Source organism: Eurosta solidaginis, chromosome 4 (assembly GCF_040869045.1).
Source record: "Eurosta solidaginis isolate ZX-2024a chromosome 4, ASM4086904v1, whole genome shotgun sequence".
NCBI lineage: Eukaryota > Metazoa > Arthropoda > Insecta > Diptera > Tephritidae > Eurosta > Eurosta solidaginis.
This window is the reverse complement of record NC_090322.1, coordinates 20,624,136-20,651,765: the sequence shown is the minus strand read 5'-3', so window position 1 is coordinate 20,651,765 and position 27,630 is coordinate 20,624,136. Positions and strand designations below refer to the sequence as shown.

Here is a 27,630-nt window from a genome sequence, read left to right as displayed (position 1 = left end):
TCCAGTTACTTCTAAAGACAGTCATCATCTACCACTTGTCGTCGAGTTTAGTTTTTATCATTTTCCTCCGGTTACTACTGACAGTAGATTAATCTTTAATTATTTTTTGTATGACTTTGCAAGTCTCAATGATTTTTTACTTGAAATAAATTGGAAGGAGCTACTTGGTGGGCTTGATACTTCTGTTAGCTTTTCCACTTTTAAGTCTATTTTATTCACCCAATGTTTGGATAGAATCCCCTTGCGGGTAAAAACACCGTACAAATTACCTTGGTACACTAAGGAATTAAAAAAACTCAAGAATCTTAAAAACAAATTATTAAAAAAATTTCAAAATAATAAGAATAACATGTTCTTCACTAAATATAAGTCGTACTTAAAGGATTTTAATATTTTGAATAAAACTCTTTATTCTGAGTATATGCGCAATATCGAGGGTAACATCAAATCGAATCCAAAAAGTTTTTGGAAATATCTTAAGGACAAAAAGTGTTCCGCTAGTGTGCCTACCGGAGTTTTCCTGGATGATAACTCGGCGAAAACTCCAAATGAGGCTACTAACTTATTTGTTGATTTTTTTAAATCCAATTTTTCTGTGGATGATAGTTATCAAACGCGTAATGTGCGTAACTACAGACCCATATCCAAACTGACCACTGTTTCCAAAATTTTTGAGCAATGCTAAGTTGAGCTGTGCGGTCAAGTCCCTTATTTCTCCTTATCAGCATGGCTTCGTTGCGGATAGGTCGACGATTTCTAACCTTGCTGTTTTCAGTGAGTATTGCATTGAGCCTTTTTCAGCTGGCTCGCAGGTAGATTGTATCTATACTGACTTTTCAAAAGCCTTTGATAGGGTCTCCCATAGAGTCCTAATTAATAAACTAGGATGACTTGGTTTTCATTCTTCCTTTCTGTTATGGTTAAGTTCATATTTATCCAGCAGGCGAAGTGTTGTCACTGTTGATGGGGAGTCTCCTATTCCCTTTATTGCCTCTTCAGGGGTACCACAGGGGAGTATACTAGGTCCATTATTATTTAATCTTTTTATTAATGACATTAGCAATTGCTTTACATTTGCTAAATATCTCCTTTGCGCTGATGACCTAAAATTGTTCTCAATTATTAAGTCGTCTGATGATACATTGAAATTACAAAATGACATTACCAAGCTACATCTGTGGTGTCTCAAGTCACATCTGTCCTTAAATGCACTTAAATGCTTTCATGTGACCTATTCTAAGTCATCCAATATACTTCGCTCAAAATATATACGCATATTGTCACTTGCGAAACTAATGAAAATTTTGTCGAATTTCGCGGTCTCGAATTGCAAGATGCGAATCGCTAGCGAATTCGCAAAAAAAAAGTCGAATGTGTGACGAAGATGAATTTGTCGAATTGCCACAAGCGAAAAAATCATATTCGCTTCGCCAAATCTGTCAAAATTTGTCGAATGCTTATTTTGTTCGCGCTTGAAAATAGAAAAGGACGCATTGGCATTTATTTAAATGTATTCAATTGAAAAAAGTAAATAAATTGAATAAATAAATAAAAGTGAGTAATTCATTTAATTAAATTGAGTTATTGGTTTGAATGAATGAAATTTTCAGAATGAGAAGAACAACGCCGCAGCAATTCGAAAAGCTGGTCGAGCTGATGGAAAATAATCCAGTCGTCGCCAGAGGCATGGGGAATTTTGGAGAGACCAGGAGGAGCAGGGCAGAATTGTGGGACCATTTCGCCACGGATCTTAACTCCATAGGTCCTCCAATCCGTAACGGGCGCGAGTGGAACAAGGTAAGAAGAATAGACCTGCACGAATAATACAAAAGTATACATCGCAGAATCATGGCATCGTAGCATCGTACGGTTACTGACTGGAGTTACTTTTGATACTTAAGGCTGTTTTACACGAGTCGAATTACTGATGGTTTTTTTGACTCCCAACTCAATTCAACCATCATATACAAGTAGGCACTTTCTTTGGAAAATTTACCAGGAAATCGATACTGGCATTGTGAAGGGTGCAGAGATGGGCCCTAGGTTTGGTTAGATCCTAGCTCCGAGCCACCGCCTACTATTTTTCTGATAATACCCGATAAGATACTTAACCAGTTAGTTTCAAAAGTAACCGTACGATATCACGATGCAAGTTTCCAGAGTAACTGACAACGTGATAATTTTCAGAAGCGTTACTTAGTTATATACCCGAACCATCGTATCCGTGCAGGCCTCTAGTAGTAACTGAATTGTATTCTGCGTGTCAGTTCATACTTACCAATATATTTGTCCTAGGTTTGGTTAGATTATAAGTTGAAGCTTAAAAAAAAGTTTCTACAAACCGCAGCGAGACCGTAGCCACTGGAGGAGGACCGTACGCTCAGCGAAGTTTATCTGCGCTAGAGAGATCCGTGGATGAGCCACTGAACCTCCAAGAAGCCGCCAACCCGACAGGACAGTCCTTTGGAACCAATAATCCGGGTGATAACTGGCGTGGAACCAATAATCCGGGTAATAACGGAAAAAGATAAACGTTATAAAACATTTTTAACTTTATTTATTACTATTTAATAAACTTGTTTTTTACATTTATGTTTGTGCACAAATAAATAATAAAAACAGATGACAGAAACGTCAAATTCGGATGAACTAATTAAATTTGTTTGAATGGTAATGACACATGGCAGTCGAATAAGTTCATTCGCCACTCACAATGCAAATTTGATGTGAATTCGCCAATCTGTTCGACTCGCCAAATATATTCGCTTCGCAAGTGACAATATGCGTAATAGTATTTCTAATTGTAAACTTCAATGTCTTAATGTGATTAAGGACCTTGTGTTATATTTGATAGCAAGTTTTCCTTCAATAGTCATATTAGCCACGTTACCTCTAAATCTTACTCAATGCTGGGTTTTGTTAGGCGCAATTCCGCGAAGTTCTGTGACCCTTATACTTTTAAAGCTCTCTATACTTCTTTTGTCAGGTCTCAGAATATGCTGTTTTTATTTGGAGACCTAGTACTATGACATCTATAAATAGACTAGAGAGAATACAAAAACGCTTTCTTAAGTATGCTCTTTGGTCGTTAAATTTTGAGGAGCCCATACCATCTTATACTGCCCGTCTTACACTGTTGTCTCAAATCCTTGGAGAGTCGAAGATCTATACTCTCCTTGTCCTTTACTTTCAAAATTGTCAGGGCCTAATTGACTGTCCATTCTTATTAGAAAGGATTCGGTTTAATGTCCCTCAACGGTTTCTTCGTAATATGTCTCCATTCTATGGGGTTAATACGAGAACGCTATACGCTCGTAATGCTCCCGTAAATCGTGCTTTAAGGGAGTTTAATTCACTAATTTGGATTTTTCGATGCCAATTAATGTTTTTTTCGCGATGGTTAACTCAGCCCTATAAGTGGTTCGATTTATACACAAAATTTGTATGTAACCTATAAATTAGTTAAGTACATAGTCTGTAAGGATTGTATTCCAAATACTTATAATTAAATAAAGATAAAAAGATAAAGATAAATGGTAGTGGCTACGTGTACTAATTACAATTCATTCTAATTTTCACGAAAAGCTTGTTTGAGTGAAAGCGTTTTTCGATACGTGTTCGTATTACACGATACGGACCCAGATCATAAGATCAGCATGGCTTGAAGCAATTTTATTTAAAAATATCAATTTTGCTTTTTCGATACCGCGCTTAACTATAAAATTCCAAGAATAATTATTGTCCTTTTGGGTTTTAATTTAAAGTGGGCAACTCTTTATACTGACAAAATTTTGGTAAACCTATATATGTAATACTCCTATATTGCTAATAGAAAATTCTCGCAATGTGTTTTGAATTCGAAATCAAAACAAGACAGCCTATATAAGTTTTGTGATTGCAGCAGCATAAGTGTGACAAGAAAAAAATTAAATTTAAGTACATTCGATTATTGAATAAAAAAACAAAAACGTTTAAACAGCAATATATAGGCACTCTGATGTTTGGGAATGTACCTACTTTTTTGTAGCAATATAGGAGTATTACATATATGGGTAAACCTAATCAAATATGCTATATTATTTTCACTACTCTACATGTCAAGCTTTAAATGTTGAAATTTATTTAATCTCAATTTCAACCTACACTGCATCTACTTGCAGTTTATTTGACGGATAATTTTTTTATATTGAAAAAATTATAAAGAATAAGCACTGGATTTTATTTTTTAAGTTTTCAGCCACAAAATAATTGAAAGATTTTGGAAAACAAAAACGCATTTTGGCAATTCACAAGGTCGTCTTTCTCGAACGTGCTATGATTTGTAAACCCTCATGAATGACTTGCTATTGCTTCTCATATAAAAGTTGGATTTTATGTATATCACATGTGCTAAGTTCTTGTTAAAGAAAGCCATCAGTTCAGCTTCGACACTATTTATTTCGGCCGGTCGAATACCTGAAATCAAACCACACTTCCCGACCGAAGCTGCAAACCTAGCAAGATAACCTGACCTAGCGAGATAACCCCACCCTAGAGATCTTCACACTAGGAATCTAACAAATGAAATGAAATGAAATATGCTGATGGTAAAGACCAGACCTGTTAAATTTGAATTAGCATTAGGATAGGATAGGATAGGTTAGGTGGTAGCTGCCCTGATAAGGATAGCTCACTTGGACAACACGAAGGTCCGTTGTGATACCACATACACCAAAAATAACGGTGACCTAGATCCAGCTACTTAGAGAATCGTTGGGTAGCAACGATAAAGCTCCGAATGATACCGATCTCAACTTTGGATATATCCTCGGGAGATCCAAGTGAGTCGCGACCGAAGTACTTTCGCCTAATTCTGGCAAAAGCTGGACAATCAAGCATAAAGTGATTTTGTGATTCCACCTCATCATCCTCCATACAGCTGCAGCAGGATGGAGTTTCCAGTATATTGAGACGTACCGCATGGATACCCATGGGACAGTGCCCTGTCAAAACCCCAATGACCATTGATAGGTGAGCCTTAGTGAACCCAATTATTTCAGCAGACCTCCTGCCATCCACTTTCGGGCAGAAAGATCTTGCTACCCTGCAAGACGTGGTATCCGCCCAACGTTTGCTGAGCTGATTCGAGGCCCAGCTATGGAGGAGCAATCCACAGGTGGCCAGCGGGATCCCGAAGTCCCTACAGCCATCTTCATCCGGTTCAGTTGTACCGATGCGGGCTAAGAGATCCGCTTGACAGTTACCCGGGATATCACTATGGCCCGGGACCCAGATAATCTTAATTGTAAAATAATTCGATGCAATCGCAAGCGAGGTCAGGCACTCCCAGACCACCCTCGATCGCACTGTAGTTGAGCTCAAGGCCTTGATAGCCGATTGGCTATCAGAGTAGATGTTAAATTCCCTAACCGTGGTAGCACTGGATAGCATTCCATCCACCGCATCCTTAATCGCAGCAATTTCCGCTTGGAATACACTGCAGTGATCAGCCAACTTAAACTTGCGGCTTAAATTTAGCTCTTGACAAAAGACCCCCCCACCAACCTTTCCATCCAGCTTTGACCCATCCGTGAACAAGTTAACCGGTCCCATGCCCCAGATAATTCCTCTTCCCCAATCCTCTCTCTCTGGAAAAACTGGGGTGAAGGTTGTATAGGGAGCTGTTATCGGCATACAGTAGTCCGTTCTGTCCGGGATGAAGTCGAAACTGGTAAGAAGGCTAGAGTGTCCGCGGTCAGAAAGTCTATATCCCATATCACGAAGCCTGACCAACGACCTTGCCGCGGCCGCCTTTCCCGCAATATCTACTGGGTATATGTTCAGCATGACGTTCAGTGCCAAGGTAGGCGTTGTTCTGAGAGCGCCACTGATACCGATCAGCGCCGTCCGTTGCACTGACACTAACATTTTGGAGGTGCTCGCCGTGTCCAGTGCTTTCCACCAGACCAGCACCCCATATAGCAGAATCGGTTTGACCACCATCTCATAAAGCCAGTGTACTATTCTTGGCGAGAGTCCCCATCTCTTTCCGATAGCTCCTCTGCAGCAGTACAAGGCAATGGCGGCCTTCCTGGCCCGATCTTCCACATTGGGTCTCCAGGACAGTTTCTTGTCCAAAACAATCCCCAAATATTTAACCCTATCAGAAAGTACCAACGGTACCCCTCCAATCGAGGGAGTTCTGAAATCGGGCACCTTGTATCTTCTTGTGAAAAGGACCAATTCCGTTTTTCCCGGGTTGACCGCCAATCCACATGATTCAGCCCACCTAGCCACAGTATCCAGGTAGCCCTGAAGAACATCGCGCAGGGCGCCCAGAAATTTGCCTCTGACTAGGATAGCGAGGTCATCTGCATAGGCAACCACCCGACAACCATTGGCTTCCAGCTCCACAAGAAGCTCGTTGACTACCACAACCCAGAGGAGAGGAGATAGGACACCCCCCTGTGGCGTGCCCCTGCACACCTTCCTCTTAATTATGGCCCCTCCCCACTCCGCTGCGACAATTCTGCCGCATAGAAGTTTGCTAATAAATTCAACCAGAGCCGCCTCGACTCCTAAACCCACCAGAGCTCTTTCGATTGACCCCGGTAAGACATTGTTAAAAGCTCCCTCGATGTCTAGAAAGGCACCCAGAGCATACTCTTTGTGTTCTAGGGACCCCTCTATTTGCTTTACAATCGAATGGAGAGCCGTTTCCGTCGATCTGCCCTTGCAGTACGCATGTTGTGAAGCCGACAGTAACCCCCGAGGTATCCTTTCCCGTAGGTACAGGTCAGTCAACCGCTCAAACGTCTTAAGAAGAAACGACGAGAGACTGATTGGCCTGAAATCCTTAGGTGATACATGAGAGCTTCTGCCGGCCTTCGGAATGAAAATAACCCTAACCGTGTGCCAAGACTTCGGGATATAGTTAAGCCTGAGGCAGTTAGTATATATGATGGCCAACCAGCGGCAGGAAATCCCCAAAGACCTTTGAAGCTGCGCAGGAATGATTCCATCCGGGCCCGGAGACTTATAGGGCTTGAACGACCCTATAGCCCAGGTTATCTGACTTTCCCGAATTAGCATTAGTAATCAATTAATTAGATGCCTATTTTAATGGCCAATGATTATTTCAATTGTTTTCCGTAAAAAGCAATTACTAACTGATTACTATTAAAAAAAATCAAAAAAAAAAATCATGATTTGTTCCGATTATTGAGAAAAATCAAAAAAAAAAAAATCAAAAATAACCAAAAGTAATAAAAAAAGGCGGTTTTGATTACTTTTGATTATTTTTGATTTTTTCGATTATTTTTGATTTTTTTTTGATTTTTTTAAATTATTTTTCTGCTTTGTTGAAAGAAAAATTTTCGTTTGTTGCATGCACGGAATAATTTCTACATACAAGTACATTTTAAGATGCAATATTAAATCGTAACCGCTTATCGAGGCAAATATATACATACATGCAACATAAAGGGGAATGGTATATGAGCGTTCATCTAAACATATTCTCCGGTAAGTATATACACGTGCATAATTTGCTACACTCATTATATAAAATAATAACTATCCTCTATGGTTCATCCTTAAGTCAAGCCAATTTTGTTTTGTATACAAAATTAATATATCCACTATTTTGGATTACGTTATGGCTATGCACTCATGGTTTTGTACACACAAGTACATTAGAGGTTGTACCGGTATATCGTGAGCGCTTGTCTAGGCTTATGGGTATATATGTATGTACATACCCACCTACAAATTATCATGTCTATAAGTGTTTTCGATGGGAGTGCGTATTGTTTTATGACAAAACAATATGCGCAAACAATATGTATGAGTAATACTACTTAGGTTGATGGTTGATAGCTTCACTTCTAACTGGAGCGATCCTCTAAGTTGTCATTCATCATCATGATTAGTTGTCTAACCAAAGGTTGTTATATCCAAGATAAATTTATTAACATATGTCCATGTACATTAGATTAAAACTTCTTTTTATTTCCTTATGATTACGTCTAGGATATTTTCTAAAAGATCTTAAGTTTTGCATAGTCAGCCATATTTTTAGTATTAACAACGGAAAATACAGAAAAGTGAGGTTTCGTCCCAATCTAATGAACATACTCAATGGTACAGTAAGAAAATGTAAGCCTTAATAATTTCATTTATTTTTTATTAATTTAATATATATGTGTTTTTGTATACAAAATTATATAAAAATTGCACAAGTTGATGTTTTACTAGGAAGTAATGATGTTATGAAATGTGTATCTAATTAATAACTATTTGCATCAATTAAAAATTGTTTCATTAAATTAACATTGACAAAAATAACGATATTTCGATGGAAATCAAAACTTAAAATAAAGTAAAATAAGAGGTATTTGCGTATATTCATTATCTAAAAGTTGTTTTAGTCATTATAACAAATTTGCATTTGCTTTCAATAAAGCTAAGGTTTCGAATGAAACGTCCGACAAAGACTGACGCCTTGGAGGATTTATAATTCCTGCAAAGGAAAACAGCAGCGGAAGAAGTTAAAGGCGTGTTGACGAGTTTTGCAGTTTCTTTCAACGCACTTCGTGTTTTCCAAATGTCCATGCTAGTATATGAATCACCCAGATAGCTATACAGCTCATTTTGTGCCAAATTTTCCAGCCCACCTTTTGTTGGAGAAAATTGCTCCACACTGGCGATGATATGAAACCAACATTACTAAAATAAAGCGAACAATATGATAAAATTTGATTACAAAACAACCAGTAATTTTGGATACAAAACAAAATTGGCTTGACTTAAGGATGAAACCATAGAGGATCGTTAATATTTTATATAATGAGTGTAGTAAAATATGCACATGTGTGTATACTTACCGGAGAATATGTTTAGCTCAACGCTCATATACCATTCGCCCTATATGTTGCACGTATATATTTGTATCGATAAGCGGTTACGATTTAATATTGCATCCTAAAATGTACATGTATGTAGAAATTATTTGGTGCATGCAACAAACGAGAATTTTTCTTTCAACAAAGCGGAGAAATAATCAGAAGTAATAAAAAAAAATGAAAAAAAATCAAAAATAATGGAAAAAATTAAAAATAATCAAAAGTAATCAAAAAGGCCTTTTTTGATTACTTTTGATTATTTTCAATGATCGGAAAAAATCATGATTTTTTTTGATTATTTTTTTTAATTAATTGAAAAGTAATCATTAAAAATAGAAAATAATGGCAAGTAATCATTAAATGGCGTTTAAAGAAAATAATAAATGGAACGGCTAATCATTACCATTAGTAATCATTATTTAACAGGTCTGGTAAAGACCCCGACTACTTAAAAAAAAGGGCTTACTGTTTTAATCTTAACAAAACGTGGATGAAGAGCTGCTCTCCACAACATAACATGCGTACACCAAAGGCAAGTCGGTAGACATTGGTGGTAATAAGCATAGAGAAAGCCCTGGAATATAAGAAATATGTTCTAGCAGTCTTCCTAGATATTGCCGGGGCAGCCTTAACCAGATGGATCGGCTGCATGTTAAATTGCAGGAAGATTACATCATAATAGGGATTTATACGCTGGTCATTGACCAACTGCTTAGGCGATTCTATGAGGGACCCGTAAAACTTACGTCTTACGCAGATGACGTTGCAATTTTCATAAGCGGAAAGTGCCTTCCAACGATTAGCCCTTTGATGGATCGGGCGCTTCGGGATATTCATGCCTGGGCATCTAATGTCGTGTTGACAAAACGGAAGCAAGCGAAAGTAAAGGAAACGAAAGGAAAGGAATGAAAAGGGAACGAAAGGAAGGAAAGCTAAGAAAGAAAAGAAAATAGAAGGAAAAGAAAAAAGTAAAAGAAAATGAAGAAGGGAAAGGAAACTTTACGCAATTTTACAAGGCGTCGTGTTCAAACCATGATTACGATACGTCCAAAAACTAATATTTTCTTTGCTCTGCAAAAACTTTTCTATCAACAATATTATTTTAAGAAAATAATTTTAATTGCAATAACAAAAAGCTCTATCTGACTTATAAAATATATTAAACTGAGCTTGAATACACAAAGCGATTTTTCATCACCCACTGCTGTACTTCATATTTTTAGCAATTCACAATATATGCAGCTGTCAAAACGGGTTTTTTGCTCTTGAAAAACTGTGTTTTTGCTGAGAGTGGGTTCGGATATAAGCTGAAGATGTTCTTTAAGGTTCTTTTGCAGAACGGCAAGTTAAGTTTTTTAACTCAGACTTAACCTAGCATGAGGGGTTGATCTCATACATTTGTGACAAATTTTTGAAATTAGCTCTGACCTAAAAAAAATCGCCATTCTGCAAGTGGGTCTAAAAATACTAAAAAGTTTTAAGACCGTGTTTAAATTTGAACATACTCGAGTTTTTAGAAGCCAAAAAATTGTTAGTTTAGTTACAAAACTCAAATCCTCGTTTCCTTTTAATAAAAAAAAAAAAAATAAATAAATAAACCTGATTACCTGTGTTTGTTTTTTTTTTTTAGATACAAAAACATACGTGTCAAGAACTACCAATACCCGTGCGATGTTTGTGGCAAACATTTTAAAACAAAATGGAACTTAAAAATACATAAAGGAATTCATAGCGACGAAAAGCCCTATAAATGTGATTTTTGTGAAAAGCGGTAAGTTATCATAAAAAACGTCGTCCAATATACTTCACCAAATTTTTCTAACTTTATTTTCTGCCTGTATTAAATAGATTTATACAAGCTAAGAACCTAAGCCATCATATGCGTACTCATACCGGTGAGCAACCATATAAATGCAAATACTGCGACCGGTACTTTACGACAACAACTGCACTGAATGGCCATTTAGGTGTACATCTTGGTGATAATATTCACAGATGTAAGTTTTGTCCCTTAGCTTTTCGTTATGCTTCGGAGCTACGGTTACACTCAATTACGCATAAAGACGAAGATCCAGAGACGCGTGAGCGAAATATGGCAGCTTTAAGGGAAGAAGAGGATAAATTAAAAGTGAACAGGTAAAATGGCATTCATAAACTCCGTAGACTGTGATCTTATATTAAGGTTAATTTCTCCGCGTGGAATCCAGGGCCGGTATCGTGTTATACGATCCGTGATGGAAAACAAATTTTTACATTGAAATATCTCTTAAATGGTGGATCGGATTAAGGAAATATCGTTAGTTTAATGTGAAAATGTGCTAAGTCACTTTTTACGAATTTTACAGGAGACGAAAAAAATGAATAATTTTTGAAATAACTTTTTTTTCAAAACTGTGAATGAGGATACCTTAGTTGCAATACTTTTGAGTGTAGAAGCTTTGAAAAAGATAAATAAAAATCATGTATGGTAACCTAGCAGCTATTTTATGACTTAGCACAATTTCCGCACTCAAAACAAATTTTTTCTCCTGACTTAGCACTTTTTACTCAAAGCGCTTATCGAGGCGAATATATACATGCAACATATAGGGCGAATATGAGCGTTGATCTAACCATATTCTCCGGTAAGTATACACACATGTGCATATTTTACTACACTCATTATATAAAATAATGTGGGATTGAAAACGGCGGTTTTTCTAATTGCCCAGACAATATGTAAAAAAATGTTGGACTAATAGGTTGGCGTCCAAAAGCTTTCATATAGCAAAGAACCTTTATGGTTTCATCCTTAAGTTTAGCCAATTTTGTTATATCCAAAATAAATATATCCACTATTTTGGATTACGTTTTGGCTATGCACTGATTATTTTGTACATACAAGTATATTGGTGGATGTAACGGTATATCGTGAGCGCTTATCTAGGCATATAGGTACATACATACCCACCTACAAATTGTCGTGTCTATAGACAGGGCCGTAGAGAGAAAATCCGAACCCGGGACTAACCAATTTACGGGTCCTCTATAAAAAATTCACTAATACATTTGATTAACTTGAATAAATGACGTCTCATTCATGAATCATTATTGATGGATTACATCAAAAAAATGTTTGCCACATCAACTAAATGATTTTTGGACTAAGAGCTGACAATAAAGTTAACACAGAATATTTACTATTTATACTATTTTATTGTAACGTAGAAATAAAATTATCTTTTAGCAGCCACATATTGTTTCAAATAATCTTTTCTAGTTATTTGGTAACATTTCATTACATTTCGGATAAATTTAATGATGATTATAAATTTTAGTTATTCAATATAGAAAGAGTGGCTTTACTTGCTTTTTTCGCTGCAAAATTTTTATAATAGTATCAAAATTTAACTATCTTGCCAAAACGGATTCAACACAAAGCGTGGCAAGTCCTGAAACTCGCTCTTGAGATGAACACGATCTATAAAAGTTTTTGATTCTCGAAAGGACGCTAAAGGAACGTTCTGCACTAGCTACTGTGACAGGTATAGTGCAAAAGATACGTAAAGCAACAGAAATGTTGGGGAAATCGTATACAGATTTTGAACATATGTAGATGGTATTTAGCAATTCCAATGGTGACAGACCTTTATCAAAATTTGCTTCGTAAATATGTTCAAGTGAATTATTTCGCATTCTAAGCTTTGAGAAATGTCCGACTTGTATTTTTCGACAAATTTTGCTGCGCTCGCCCGAACCGTAGTTTCATCCATGTCTTCAAATTGCCACAAAAAGGAAAGCGTCTCGCTCAAATTTCTCATAGCTACAAATCGTTCAGTAATGCCAGTGATTACCGAATCAACGATCACCAGGAATGTATTGTTTTTAAAATCAGACTCTGAATCATCCGTAATCATCTCATTTAAAGTATCTTCAGAACGTCTTTTGGGGTTTCTCTTTCGAATGTCCGGAAACTTTGGCGAGATGTTCAATTGAATAGCAACTGTTTTGCATTCGTTTAAAATTGTTTCCCATTGGTTCCTGATCAACTTAATCAGCTACTAAGGCATCTAGATGTCGGACCTCAACATCTATGGTGGCGTCTCTAGCTTGGAGGACCACGTTTCTTTCATTAATTGTAGTCAGTATTTTGAACCAAATTGAGGACAGCAAGATAAATTCGAACCTGTTGATGTACTTGAGAATGCCGGTAACATCGCCGTATGCTTGCGTAGTCAAATTTGGCTTTTGACTGAAAGACTATGAAGAGAGCTCGGTACATTTTTTTTTTGAGGATGTCCCACCGTTGTGGAGTGTTGCTGAAAATAGTAAAACATTTTTGTACAACTCCGAAGAAAGTAATTGCAGCCGTGCAATATTCTGCAGCATCAACATCACAGAAATTGAGACTGTGGGTTGCACAAGGCGAGTAATCAGCATTCGAGTTTTTGTCGAGAATGTTACGTAGTGCTCCGTTGTAAGCTCCTTTCACATTGGCGCCGTTATCGTGCCCTTGTGCACGACAATCTTTTAATGGGATTTCGTGTTTAACTAGAGTATAGCAAATTAGATCAGTGATTTTCTGCCCAATTTTTTGGTTACAAAAACCAAAAACCGTTCTTGAATTGTAAAATTTGTTGCTTTCGAATTGAAATGGAGTTAGCGCAAAATCAACGTAGTCAACGTGACTAGCATCAGGCATAGCATCCACGATATTAGCAAAATACTTGGCTTTCTTGCCTTGATCTAATATAGCTTCACTCACGTGTTTTGCAAAAAATTTCTATAAACTCGTTCTGATCGTCTGGGGAAAGATAGTGAACATGTAAACGTTTGTGCTGCTGTTGTGAAATCCTAACTTTCTCCAAATGATCTCTAAGTATCGGATCATAATAACTTTTGAGATCTTAGATGCCCAAGAAATTTCCATCGTTTCGTTCACCAAGATATATACCTTCGCCTTTGAAAGCTAGACCTCTTTCACCCAAAAATAAAATAGTGTCCAAAATTCTATATAAAATTTCTTTCCACATTTGAGTTTCAGTGATTAGCTGGTCATTGATAAGTGTATCAATTGTAGCCTCCTTTTGAATTAGATTTTGTAAAGATCGCCATTGAATAGAACATTTAATGTGATCTTGAGTATTTTCGCGTGATGGCAGTTTATCGTATAGCTTCTTCCATACCTGGAATTTCGAATATCCACACAACAAATTTTAGGTCGATTTAAAGTATTGATTATTAGTGATTTTGGGCCAGAGTATAGTGTTTATTAATTTTTCCAAAAGGAGCTTTTCGGCCGATAAATAAAAAGACAAAAACTTTTGTTTTTTTCTTATTCTCCTACGCGTTTCGATGTTTTTTATAACATCTTCATCAGGGAGTCTGGTTTATTCTAATAAAACATAAAACGAAAAAACAAACATTAAAAAGTTATTAATAACTAACATCAAGCAATAACATATTTTCTAACAGTTCACTTAAATTTAACATAATACAATAACATTTGAACTGCAATTTAGTCTTTAGACGTAACATTTAACATAAAACGTTTACCTTCAACATAAAATGTTTCCTTTTTACATGTAACATTTATTAACAAAAACGTTCATTCAACAACATACATATATATACAAACTAGCACAATTAAAATTTTCGACTGCGTCCATTGCCTCGTCCATTGCATTTGATGGCAGTTGTGTATGCGCCGTTTATATTATTTACGTCTTCTTTGAAGTTTACCGTCTTCTCTATTTTTTGTTGTATGCGTAACCCTTCGAGTGTTAGTCGCGTCCTCTCTCTCCTCTCTATATCTAAAATCTTAACATTATCGAAGTCCGCTGTATGGCATTTGTTGGTTAGGTGCTCAGCAATAGCACTAGTCGTTTTCATATTTTTCGCATCTGATTTGTGCTCACTAATTCGGATACCCAATGATCTCTTCGTTGTACCAATATAAACTTTTTCGCACACTTCTCCTTCCTTTCCGTTGCATTTTATTTCGTAGACTACATCGTGTTGTTGTTCCTTGTTAATTTTGTCTTTTGTTTGTGTAAATATTTTATTTAGTGTTTGGTTTGGTTTATGTGCTAATGTTATGTTGTTGTTTCGCATAAAATTTTCCATTGATTTGTTGTCCGTTAGTCCTGGTATGTATGTTACACCTGTATATAGTCTCTTATTGGTTTCATTATCCAAATTTGCATTGTTGGTTACATTGTTAGTGCTGATGTTTTTTGTTGTTGCCAGCCATGTGTCTATTAATTTATTAGGGTACGCATTTTTGTTTAAAATATTTTTAATTTTTCGGTTTTTTTTAGTTATGAACTCCTGATCACTTAAGTCGCGTACTTTCTTTATAAAGTTGATTGCTGTGTTTCTTTTTTGTATCCATGGTTGATTAGAATGATAGCTAATTATTCGCGACGATGCTACAGCTTTTGCATACCAATTCGTTTTCAACTTTTTATCCGATTTTATTATTTCCATATCTAGGAAGGCCAATTTATTTTCTTTCTCTTTTTCTACGGTGAGTTGGATTTTTGGGTGTTGTGCGTTAAAAGTTTTTAAAATTTCTTCCACGTTTTAATTATTGCAAATATATCGTCTACATACTTATTTATGTATTTGATATATATATCCCTGGATTTGAGCTCGGTGATGCTGTCGTCAAGTATTTTGTCTAGCACTATATCTGCTACTGTAGGTGATAGGGGGTTTCCCATAGGCATTCCGTATACTTGTTGGTAGAATTTTCCGTCGTATGTAAAATAATTGTTGTCCCTCAAGCAGAATTCGAGGCAAGTTTGAAACTGTTTATTTGATAAAGTAGTGTCTTCTTTTAGTTTTTCCCATTTTCTCATTATTGTTCGAATGGCTAATAGTATGGGAATGTTTGTGAAGAGGGAAACTACATCAAACGATATTAGAATTTCATCTTCCGCTATGTTAACTTCTTGGAGGTTGTGTTTTAATTGGAGGGAATTTTTGACATTGAGGGTACCACATATTATGTTTTTTAAGGTCTGTCCAATGTGTTTTGAAAGTTTGTAGCATGGTACACCTACAGAAGATGAAATCGGTCTAAGTGGAGTTTGTTCTTTATGGATCTTGGGTAGTCCATACAATCTTGGCGCTGTAGCCGCAGTGCAAGTACGTTGCTTCTTGAATTTTAAAGATATGTTTCTCTGCTTGTAAATGTCATTTATGATGTTGTTGTTTTTCCGTACTAGTTGTTGTGTAGGATCAGTTCTTATTGTTCATCAAGATATATACTTTCGCCTCTGAAAGCTCTTCCGCCCAAAATTCTATATAAAATTTCTTTCCACTTTTGAGTTTCAGTGATTAGCTGGTCATTAATAAGTGTATCAATTGTAGCCTCCTTTTGAATTCGATTTTGTAAAGATCGCAATTGAATATAACATTTAATGTGATCTTGAGTATGTTCGTGTCCTAGCAGTTTATCGCATAGCTTCTTCCACACCTGCAATTTCGACTATCCGCCAGGACAACAAATTTTAGGTCTATTTAAAGTAATGGTGCTTAACAGGCGACATGGTAGGCAATAAAAAGTATTGCTACTGGCACTCCACACCAACCAGTCCGCTCCACTTTCTCTCCATTTGGCAAGATTCTGGTTAACAACGAGGTAGGAAATGCAATCGCGTTAAAAAATAACAGGACACTTTTGATGACCTCGACGAATTATTTCGTTTACTTCTTCAGATCGCAAAAAATCATTATTCGCGGTACCGATATCGATGTCGTTTAAATAATCTGCACTTTGATACAGAGTTGGTGGTATTGTTGGAAGACTTTTTGAAGATGAACTTTCATCAGTGTCGAAAACTTTACGATTTCGGATTCATGTAAACATACATTTTTGTTTGATGTTTTTTATTGTCTCCTCAGGCCCAGGCAAAAAATCATTATCAATATTCGTTGCTTTTGAAATTCGGCTTAAAATTTGCGCATGGAACAACTAAAGACTCTTGAATTAAAAAAAAAAATGTCTTAGTCGCGGGCCCCCTGAGAAACCCCGGGCTCGGTGGGAATCGTTCGTGTGTGTCGTCCAAAAGATATTAACGAAAAAAAGAAATGCTTATTTATGATAAAGCTCTCTAAATGGGGCGAAGAATATTCACATAGCGGCGATGATATGAATCCAATATTACTAAAATAAAGCGAACAATATTATAAACTTGTATTACAAAACAATCAGTGCATAGCCATGACTTAATCCAAAATAGCGGATATATGTATTAATTGTGGATACAAAACAAAATTGGCTTGACTTAAGGATGAAACCATTATTATTTTATATAACGAGTGTAGCAAATAATGCACATGTTGTGTCTTATTCCAAAAAGACAACTGCCACATACTTTATCTACAAACTAAATGCTAAATCTCTTAATTGTTGTCAAAACAGTAAAGACTTGGGTGTAATTTTTGACTCCAAACTCTCTTTTTCTAGTCACATTGACTTCATTGTTTCAAAATTTGTTGCAATGGTTGGGTTCAGTAAACGTAACACCAGTGACTTTAATGACCCTATGACGTTGAAGGCACTTTATATATCCTTGGTCAGAAGTGGTCTTGAATATTGCTCAATAATATCGAATCCTTTCTATGAATAAAAGTCCTATAAAATGGAGAAAGTTCAAAAAATGTTTACAAAAATTGCTTTACGTATGCTTCACTGGCCAGACGGCCTCCCATCATATACCAGCAGGCACAAATTGCTTGGTCTTCAGGCTTTGCATGACAGAAGAACTTTTATCTCACTCATGCTTGCCTATAATTTAATAAACTTTAGCACGATTTGCTCTGATTTATCTAATTTGTTCATTCCATATATTCCACTGCGTGAGCTTCGGCATAATGGTTTATTTATCGAAATAACTCATAAAACGAATTATGCTATGAATGAATTTATAACTAGGACTATACATCTAGCAAATCGATTCAGTAGTGTTATTGATTTTAATAACAGCTTATATAAGTTTAAGCTTGAACTGTTTTCTATTTTTAACTAGTCTGTAAAAAAGCATGTAGTTTTCGACATGTAAGAATTGAAGTAGATTATGGTCAGCGCAAAGCATTTATCAAACACCAAAGGCATGTCTCAATTGGGTGAATCCAATTTCAAGGGGTTGTATTCTCAACCCTCTCAAGGGGTTGCCAGCGCAATATATAGCTTCTCACCTAACCGTGGCGAATCCTGTTTCATTGACAGCCGAGGCTCTGGCGACCCCAAGTTCCAATTGGCCTAGAAGGTTTAATGTGGTCATATAAATCGTTCCCGATATGGTGGGGCTAGCACCTTAATGTTGCTTATTTCCGGAACGTACCGGATCTATATCCGCGAAAGGACCATCAACATCGGTAACACTCCCCAAAACCTTCGGGGAGTGTCTTTAACGTTAATACAACAACAACAACAACAACAACAAATTCAGATTGATATTATTGACATGACTTAGCACATTCTTTTTAACAGCTGACGACTTAGCACATTTACACATCATTGCCCACAGCACGTAAAAATGAAAATATTTTTTTTTTGTGATCGACGTATTTTGAATTCAATCTTAAAAATGCATTAAAATAAAATTTTTCAAAAAAATTGAGAACATGAAGCTAACGATATGCTAAATAGTAGCTACGTGTACTAATTACATTTCAATCTAATTTTTACGAACATCCTACAAAAATCGCGAGTACTCCATGCAATAAACATTGTGTAGTGATTAAAATAAATAAATAAATGTAAGGCGCGATAACCTCCAAAGAGATCTAAGGCCGAGCTTCTCTTCCAATTTGCGTCGTGCTCCTCTTGATTTTCTCTACAAATTGGCCGGACGGGACCTACATGTTTAATGCCGACTCCGAACGGCATCTGCAAGGTAGATGAGTTTTCACCGAGAGCTTTTCATGGCAGAAATACACCCGGAGCGCTTGCCAAACACTGCCGGGGGGCGACCCCGCTTAGAAAAATTTTCTTCTAATTGAAAAACCTTATTTCTAAAATTTTGATGTTGCTTTGCCCGGGGTGCGTGCCCAGGGCATACGGTGTGATAGGCGGAGCACGCTACCATCACACCACGGTGGCCGTGTAGTGATTACAATCGTTAGAAACGAGCAATCATCGGCGATTTTTGCAGGGATGTTCGTGTCGAAACATGAGTTGGTCCATTGCTGCATTACAGTGGAGTATAATGGTAAGTAATCCAGTGGACCACATGATCCAACGACTTTTGCAGGGTAGTTTGACAAAATCATATTTATTGTTCGAATGAAAGCGCTTTTCGGTACGTGATCCTATTGCATCATGAACCCATAAACAGATCCCGCATTAAAAATTGAGAGAGAGCAAAAAATCATAGTGTGGCTAATATCTGAAAAAAAGGTCACAATAGTAAACAGCTGCGCTCACCTGATTGCGCAGAGTCGCTTTTTCACAGAGTTGCAATTATTAGTCGGAAAAATTTAGTTTAATTGGTATATAAAATTAAAAAAAAAAAAAATTAGGCGGTCCAGTATAAAATTACCATTAAAAAATCTGCATATATGTAGTGTAAGAAAATATAACTCTCAAGAACTTCTATAAAATATACGACTTGAAAGCACAGTAATGTCACTATGCTGAACTCTTGGATGTCACATTTGTCAATTTTTTACAGAAACAGCCCGGGGGCTTATTCTGTAACTCGATTCGAATTAAATGAGATTCAAATCCTATAAATATTTCTTTCGAATCGAGTTAAAAATAAGGCTCCCTCAGCAGTTTCTCGAAATTTGAGGTTACCATTCCACATCACACTCGTGCTTGCAAATTAGGCGCGTTACCGATTTTTTTTGGTTGTTCGGTTCCCCTGGAGGCCTATTCTCACCCATATAATATATCTTTTATTTAAAATACAAACGAAAATAATACAGTTCATAATTCACCCTGCAAAAATCGCGAGTACTCCATGCATGCATGTATGAAGTACTCGCTATGGACCAAGTGAGTGCTCCAAAATTAGCCACAATTCATACAAAAAATATGGTCCAATTAACATTGCGATGTCCTAGGACTGGACCATATACTCCAGCTCCGCATTACATCAGAGTAATCCATGGAGTACACACAGTCCAATAAACATCGTGTAGTGATTACAATCGTTAAAAACGAGCAATGATCGGCTTACAATGTGTTCGTGTAGAAACATGAGTTGGTCCATTGCTGCATTACAGTGGAGTATTTATGGTAAGTACTCCAGTGGACCACATGATCCAACGATTTCTGCAGGGCAGGTGCATTAGAATAAAGTATGCAATTAGTATATCATACATATATGTAAATAATATTTACAAAAGCATAGAAAAGAAAATTAATATGTAAATAATATTAACAAAAATTTGTTGTCACTCGCAGCTTATGTTTCATACGATATCGCCTTTCCACACCACCCAAGGGGTCGCAATACAAGCGCGTTACCGATTTTTTTTTTGGTGTTCGGTTCCCTTGGAGGCCTATTTTCACCCATATAATATATTTTTTATTTAAAATACAAACGAAAATACTGCAGTTCATAATTCAGGTACATAATGAAGTATGCGATTAGCATATTATACATAAAAATAATATATACAAAAATCGGTATTCACCCGTAAATATTTCTTTCCTAAGAGCTAGGATTTAATAAGAGAAACAGGTGCGGTAGGAATAAGGGCCTAAGTCTAGAAAAAATAGCCGAAATATAGCATAAAAAAGGATAACCCAACAGTGTCTTAGAAGTTTAACTAAATGATAGCAAAGAAAATGTGAGAGATACTATTAGTATTTCATACCTAAACATTTTTTGTTTTATAAATTGGGGTTTTTGCCTCCTTATTAAAACAGTTGATTAAAAAATATGTTCTTATTCTAATAAAAATGTATTTTATCGTATCAGGACTACAATTTTCACAACCACCGTAAGGCTGGACATCCATCATTTTCTCAAAAAGTATTTGCGAGAGACCAACTTTATGGCAGTTTAGATCAAAGTGATCTGCATATATTTTTTCAAGTTTACTTATAAAAGAAATAAATTCATTGGGATTTCTTACAAGTTGACTATTACTAAATTGTTTCCCGGCAGTAAATAGAAAATCTTTTTCTGAGATTCCACTATCAAATCTCGGCAAAGCCATTAAACAGTTGTGGAGCTTAAAGTATTTAAAGTATAGGTACCCGCAAAAGTACACAAAAGCACTACGACGAAGAAAACTACTCTCATCGACTGCAACAGTTATATCTAATTGTAAATTTTTAAATGAGCTTGTGGAGGACTCGCGCAATCCGTGAACAGTTTGCCAAGAAGTGTCTATAACTAAATTATCATTGCAAGCAGTGGTTATTACATATTTGCAAACGATTCCATATTATCTTCAGACAGAAGTTCATAACTTCCTTTATCAACACCGCGAATATATCCTATCCCCCAAGCTTGCCGGAAAAGGTATGAAAATCACTGAGAAGTTATTCTTTAATCAAAACCTCCACCTCTACGTATATGACCAAAGAAGTTTTCTATCTTGTCTGACAAAATTTTCTACAAATACTGCAAACTGTTAATATTTTGGATCCACCCTTTGATAAAGGAAAACTTGTTTGTTATGTTATTTCCTTTGTCATCGTAAACTTCTATAGAATTCAAAAGTTGCTCGGCTTCCTCAAGAAAACTTATTTGATCAGGAGAGGCTGTGGAGGGTTTCTTAAAATTTCCAACCGCTCCAAAGACTAGACTATTAAAAATGTTAAACAATTTGTCAAAAAAAAAGTACAAGTTCAGCTGTTTTAAAAAATCTTCCTAAACCAAAGTTATTAAGGTCCCCAGAGCTATATATAGCAAACATGGTGCCTGCCACGTAATAACTAAAAACCTGGGAAGCTAATTTAACTCTTATCTTATTAAAACGTTTAGGTCTGATATACGTTAAAGTTAGCTTATGTGAACAAGATATATCATACCGGGTACCTTGCTCGTATAGGTGGACAATATCCAGCCAGTCTACAGGTCGACCATAAAAACTGACTGTTTTTACTTTTTTCGAAGCAGTTTCGGGTACTTTTAAAAAGATGAGGAGAATCGAAGAAGTAAATAATTTTCTCGCCATTTACTTCGAAATAGGGCCTATCTTTAGTACTCCCACAATATTTGAAAAGCTAAAAAAATGTTTACCTTGGTCGGTGACAAATTGACAGAGACGGAGGTCAATAGTCTGAAGCTGCGTTATAGCTTCGAAAATGTATTGCTTCATAGTTTCGCCTTTGCACGTTCTGTGCACAAAAAAGTATACTAAAGGATGTGTCCCAAACTTCCCACCTATTCCTTAGACAAGTAGTGTTAAGACACTATAAGCTACTCTGGAGGTGCGATTTTCATCACCATAATCCTCCAACCCTATAATACAATCTCTACTTATATCGTACTGCAAGTGGACTTTTAGAGACATATCGTCACAGCAAATGGAAACGTATTTTTGCGCTTCTGAGTTGCAACGCCTTTATGCTCTTAGAGCTACAACCAGGGTTACATGGCCAACCTTGCACGAATTTCTCTAACGTTCTTTCTGAAGGCCAGTTGAAAATGAGCTTTAAATACCTAAAAGTAAGTGGTGACAAAACCTTCACAAAAGGGACAATGTTTTTAGCTCCCTGTCATATCTATACCCTTTAGGTGTTCGGGGAGCGTTTTCTGAGGCAGTTTCGTACACCTATCTGTATATGTTTTGGTAACCTGCTACATAAATCTTCTATGTAATCATCGTCATCCCTGTGTACCGCCAAATCTTCATGAGACTCCAAATCTAAAATTCTCCTTTCTAATATTTTTACCTTCTTACGCAATACTGCTAATTCTTCATCTTTGCTATCTCGCTCATCTCGATACTTTCGTTTCCCGGGAGTGAATTTGCCGACTATTAGCCCAAGTTTGTAGAAGTTTAGAAGGCCCTAAAGTAGAAGAATCAATGTGTTCTTCATGATGAAAGAACTGCTTTAAAGAAGCTTCAGCGACTCCCAGATTACTGGCTGAGGTCGAAGCTAAGTCTACCGCTTGGCTTGAAAAAATTACGGTAGCGAAATCTTCAATACCTAGCTGTATGACTGTATCACTTTTATTTTCTACTAAACTTAAAACTTCCATATTACCTCCTAAGTCAATAGACCTATCTAAAATCTCTGCGGGCGACCATTATCTTAAATTAATATCGGTAACTTCCCCTTCCACAAGAAAATGCCCTCTTGTCATTTTTGGAGAAAAGTGCTTTCGGCATGCGAAAATATGTTTCGCTGTCGGGCCCACCACACCCAACAGCTGCATCCATGCATGACGCCTCATTAAAATGAAAACATTCATGGGTGAGAAATATTTACTAGCTACAAAATGGACATACATTCGTGTGACATGTAAAGTGCACGTAAAACCAACATTAGTTGAGGAAAAACTTCACAGAAGAGAATATGTCGGATTTACATAAAACGCTTTGTGGTGTTGCTTTTCCTTCGAAGCAACGCGTCAATTGTTTCGTGTCAATCCGGCCTGAATAGCATTACCAAAAGTATGATACCCAACATATATTTAAATATATTTAATACTAATATATTGCTATAACAATATGCTCGCAATGAGTTTTGAAATCAAAAAAAAAAAAAAAAAAGACATCCTAGAAAATTTGTGTCATTATAGCAGCATTAGTGTGATAAGAAAAGTCTTTATGATTTAGGTACATTCACATTCACGTCACTCTGATGTTTGCGAGCGTGCCCTGTCTGTACTAGCAATATAGAGATATTACATATGTACATATATGCCCAAATATAACGTTTATACAAAGAACCAAAATTTATTACGAAGGTAGGTAAAGCAGTTGAATTAAGAAAAAATGTTAGTGAGTTATTTTCCCAAATATAAGGATCAAAATATTTGAAAAAACTTACACAAAAAAACGAAAATGAAACGAAAGCGTTCAAACTAGAAATTTTTTACAAATATTACAGGCCAATCTAATAAAAACGCATTGCGCTTGCGTAGCGCACGTAAATAAACGTCTGTTTTTGTCCTAACTGAAATTACTAAGCGTTGCGACAATGTAAAACATGTATGCAAATGTATGCAAATGTATGCATGAGACATTTTTGTCAGAAAATGGCCTCCTTATTAGGTTGGCCTGTTAAACAAACAAAAGAATAAAGACTGCTGATTGCATTTGGAATATGTAACCCTAGATGTCGCAGTAAGCCCCACAGAGCAGCCTCTGCAAATGCCCACATTATCAATTATCAATACATATTGTAACGAATTTACTGCAAATCCTCTTATTTGCAACCTTCTGCTAAGTTCAAATCACTAAACTGTTGAATAAATAACTCCAATATTTAATAATGCAAAATGGCCTTTACTAAAGTACTTCACAATAAATAACAGATACGTGCTTAATCGAAACTGATTACAGCGCCTCTACCGTGGTTGCCTTTTATACTCTTTGATTTCCTCGTTGCATCTTCTAGGCGCTTCCATTTCTAGAATTTACTAGTTGGTTATCTGTTATAATTATAACTACAGATGTCGTGTATAGCTATCATATGCGCGTGTGTTTGTGAGCGACACTTCCACAATTATATTGCATATCTCAGATAATGTGCGTTGTGCGTATACGTACATATGTGTAGTCATAATGATTAAATTATTGATGTGACTTGAATCACTGCTTAGCATCGGCTTAGAGATGATAGAATCCCTTAGTGCTGCTAATATTCGTTACACTGCCCTCCACCTAAGTCTTATCGTCCCGATCAGACAAATCTCTCGATCTAAACACTGCCAACCTTTCCAAATGAACCACTTTCATTTTGGTTCGTGGTTTGCCAACACTACATCGTTGATCCGTTTTACAACTTTGTATGGATCTTCCCAATTACACTGCAATTTTGGCGACAAACCTTTTTTCTTTATGGGTTGTATAACAGCACCAAATCTCCTTCCTGAAACCCTTCCGAATTAATTGCTTTATCGTACCTCGCTTTCATCTTGTCACTCATAATCTTTGCTCGTTGCCTTACAAGATCGTGTATTTCTCTCGGTTCTTCTTCCAAGACACCAGTGGATTTCTTGATATTTCGCTCCGCATCGGCATCTATCCCAAACTTCAAATCAGCTGGCAGTCGAAGGTCATTGCCAAATATTACCTTTGCGGGAGTTTAGCCCGTTGTCTCATGCACTGCAGATCGGTAAGCCATCAAGAATAATGATATGTGTGCATCCCATTATTTATGGAACTTGTCGACTACTTTCCTTAAGTGTTCCTCCAAGGTTATGTTGAATCGTTCGACCATACCATCGGACTGAGGATGCAATGCAGTTGTCCGTGTTTTTCGAATGCCCAATTTCTTACACATTTCTTGATACACCGCTGATTCGAAATTCCTGCCTTGGTCAGAATGTAACTCCATTGGTACACCATGCCTGGCAACCCAATCGTTTGTAATCACTCCTGCAACTGTTTCGGTTTTTTGATTTGGGATTGGGTATACCTCTGGCTATTTACTGAAATAACCCATAACCACCAGTACGTATTTGTTTCCGCGGTTGCTAGTAGGAAATGGACCTGCGACATCCATGGCGATCCTTTCAGATAGTGCACCTGAAATGTACCGCTTCATCTGGCCATGACTTCGTGTTTTGGGCCCTTTCGCTCTGCTGCAAACCTCGCAGTTGGCAATCCACTCGGTGACTGACTGACGGCAACCAACCCAATAGAATCTCTGCTTAATTTTCTCGAGCGTTTTCGTGATTCCAAGATGACCTCCGCTTGGACCATTATGCAGCTCGCTGAGCACGTCAGGAATCCTTTTCCTGGGAACAACTATCAATTTCTTCTTGCATTGACCATCCTCACTCTCCCATACTCGATGCAAGTAACCGGATATCAATTCTAAACTGTTCAACTGTGCCCAATATGACTTCGCAATGGGACTCTCTGCTGACATCTCCTCTCTATTTGGTCTTTCGTTTCGTTCGAGCCCTTGCATAACATGTGACAGATCTGTAACTTCTAGCTGACACTCCCTTAGTTGTTCCTTGTCCCATTCATCCGTGTACGTTATAGTCATTAGCCGGACATCTATAATATCTTCTTTAGCCTCAACTTTTGAACAGCGTTTTCATTCTAAACTACATGGTCTTCGTGGCATTGCATCAGCATTTCCATGGGTACTACCTTTTGGATGCTCAGTGGAAAAGTCGTAGCTTTGGAGTCCCTCTATCCATCGTGCCAATTGACCTTCCGGATTTCGGAACTGCGGGAGTCATTTCAACGCTGCGTCGTCTGTCCTGACGCGGAATCGCTGCCCGTAGAGGTACTTGTGAAAATGTTAAATGCACTCTTGCAATGCCAACAGCTCTCCGTGTAACGCAATAGTTCCCCTCTGGTTTCCCAATTGAACGGCTGTAATATGCAAATACCTTATCCTGTCCATCAACCAGTTGTGACAAAATGCCTCCTATAGCATATCCGCTCGCATCTGTATCTAGAATAAACGTTTCTCCTGGATTCGGATATGCCAACATTGTGGCAGTGCACAAACGCTCTTTCAATTTTTGGAAAGCTTGTTTCTTGTTCCTTCTTCCATTCAAAAACTTTATTTTTTGTTGTTAGCTCGTGGAGACTGTGGGTTACGCTGGCAACATTTGGTACATATCGGCGGTAATATGTGGACAGCCCAAGGAAACTTCTTAACTCATGAAGATTCTGTGGTCCTGGCCAATCCTCCACTGCTTCTATCTTTTCATTCTCGGTGCAGATGCCCTCCGTCATTACTTAATGACCCAAGTAACTAACTTGCTTCTTGAACAGAGAACACTTTTTGGGACTAAGTTTCAGACCAGCACCAGCTATTATTTGGAAAACCTACTCCAAGTTCTTCAGATGTTCTTCGAAGTTCTTTCCCAATACGATGATGTCGTCTAGGTACACCGAGCATGTTTTCCAATGTAGTCCTTTGAGTACCTGATCCATGAGTCTTTCAAAAGTAGCTGGTGCATTACATAGTCCAAAGGGCATTACTGTAAACTGCCAAAGACCATCTCCGACACTGCAGGCTGTTTTTTCCTTGTCTTCCTCCTTCACCTCCACTTGCCAGTAGCCACTTTTTAAGTCCAGGGTGGAAAACCATTTTGTACCAGGTAGCGAGTCCAGAGTGTCGTCAATTCTTGGCAATGGGTAGCTATCCTTTTTCGTAACGCCATTCAACTTCCGGTAGTACACGCAAAACCTCATTTTTCCATCCTTCTTCTTCACAAGTACTACCGGTGAGCTCCATGGACTAGCTGATGGTTCGATTACGCCGCTATCGCTCATTTCTTGTATGATTTGACTCACCGCTTCCCGCTTCGCCAGTGGAACACTACGAGAAGCTTGACGGATTGGCCTCGCATCTCCAGTGTCAATTTGATGTTTCACAACATGGTGCGGCCTGGTTTGGAGCCATCTTGGTCAAATATGTTTGCTTATTTTACGATCAGCCGTTTTGCCTTACTCTGACAGTCTTCCTCTAGCCCCTCCGTCAATGCCGTGATGTCATTTGATATATTAATCTTGCTAGTTGAAACGTTTGCCTGGAACTGTTCACAGTTAATAACTATTTCAGCCTCTTGGCATCTTCCCAATATAGCTCCTTTGGTCAGTTTGAGTGGTGACTTGAACTTATTAAGTACTCTTACCGGAATACGTCCAG

At 37.3% G+C, this 27,630-nt stretch overlaps 1 protein-coding gene across 1 annotated transcript in view; it reads left to right on the top strand.

Moving 5' to 3' along the window:
• LOC137248423 (uncharacterized) overlaps window positions 1-27,630 on the top strand; it is a 396,800-nt gene that overhangs the window by 228,052 nt on the left and 141,118 nt on the right. Inside the window, exons 22-23 of the mRNA XM_067779361.1 lie at window positions 10,513-10,653; window positions 10,731-11,018. Coding sequence (XP_067635462.1) covers window positions 10,513-10,653; window positions 10,731-11,018 — 429 coding nt within the window. The remainder of the gene's footprint in view (window positions 1-10,512; window positions 10,654-10,730; window positions 11,019-27,630) is intronic.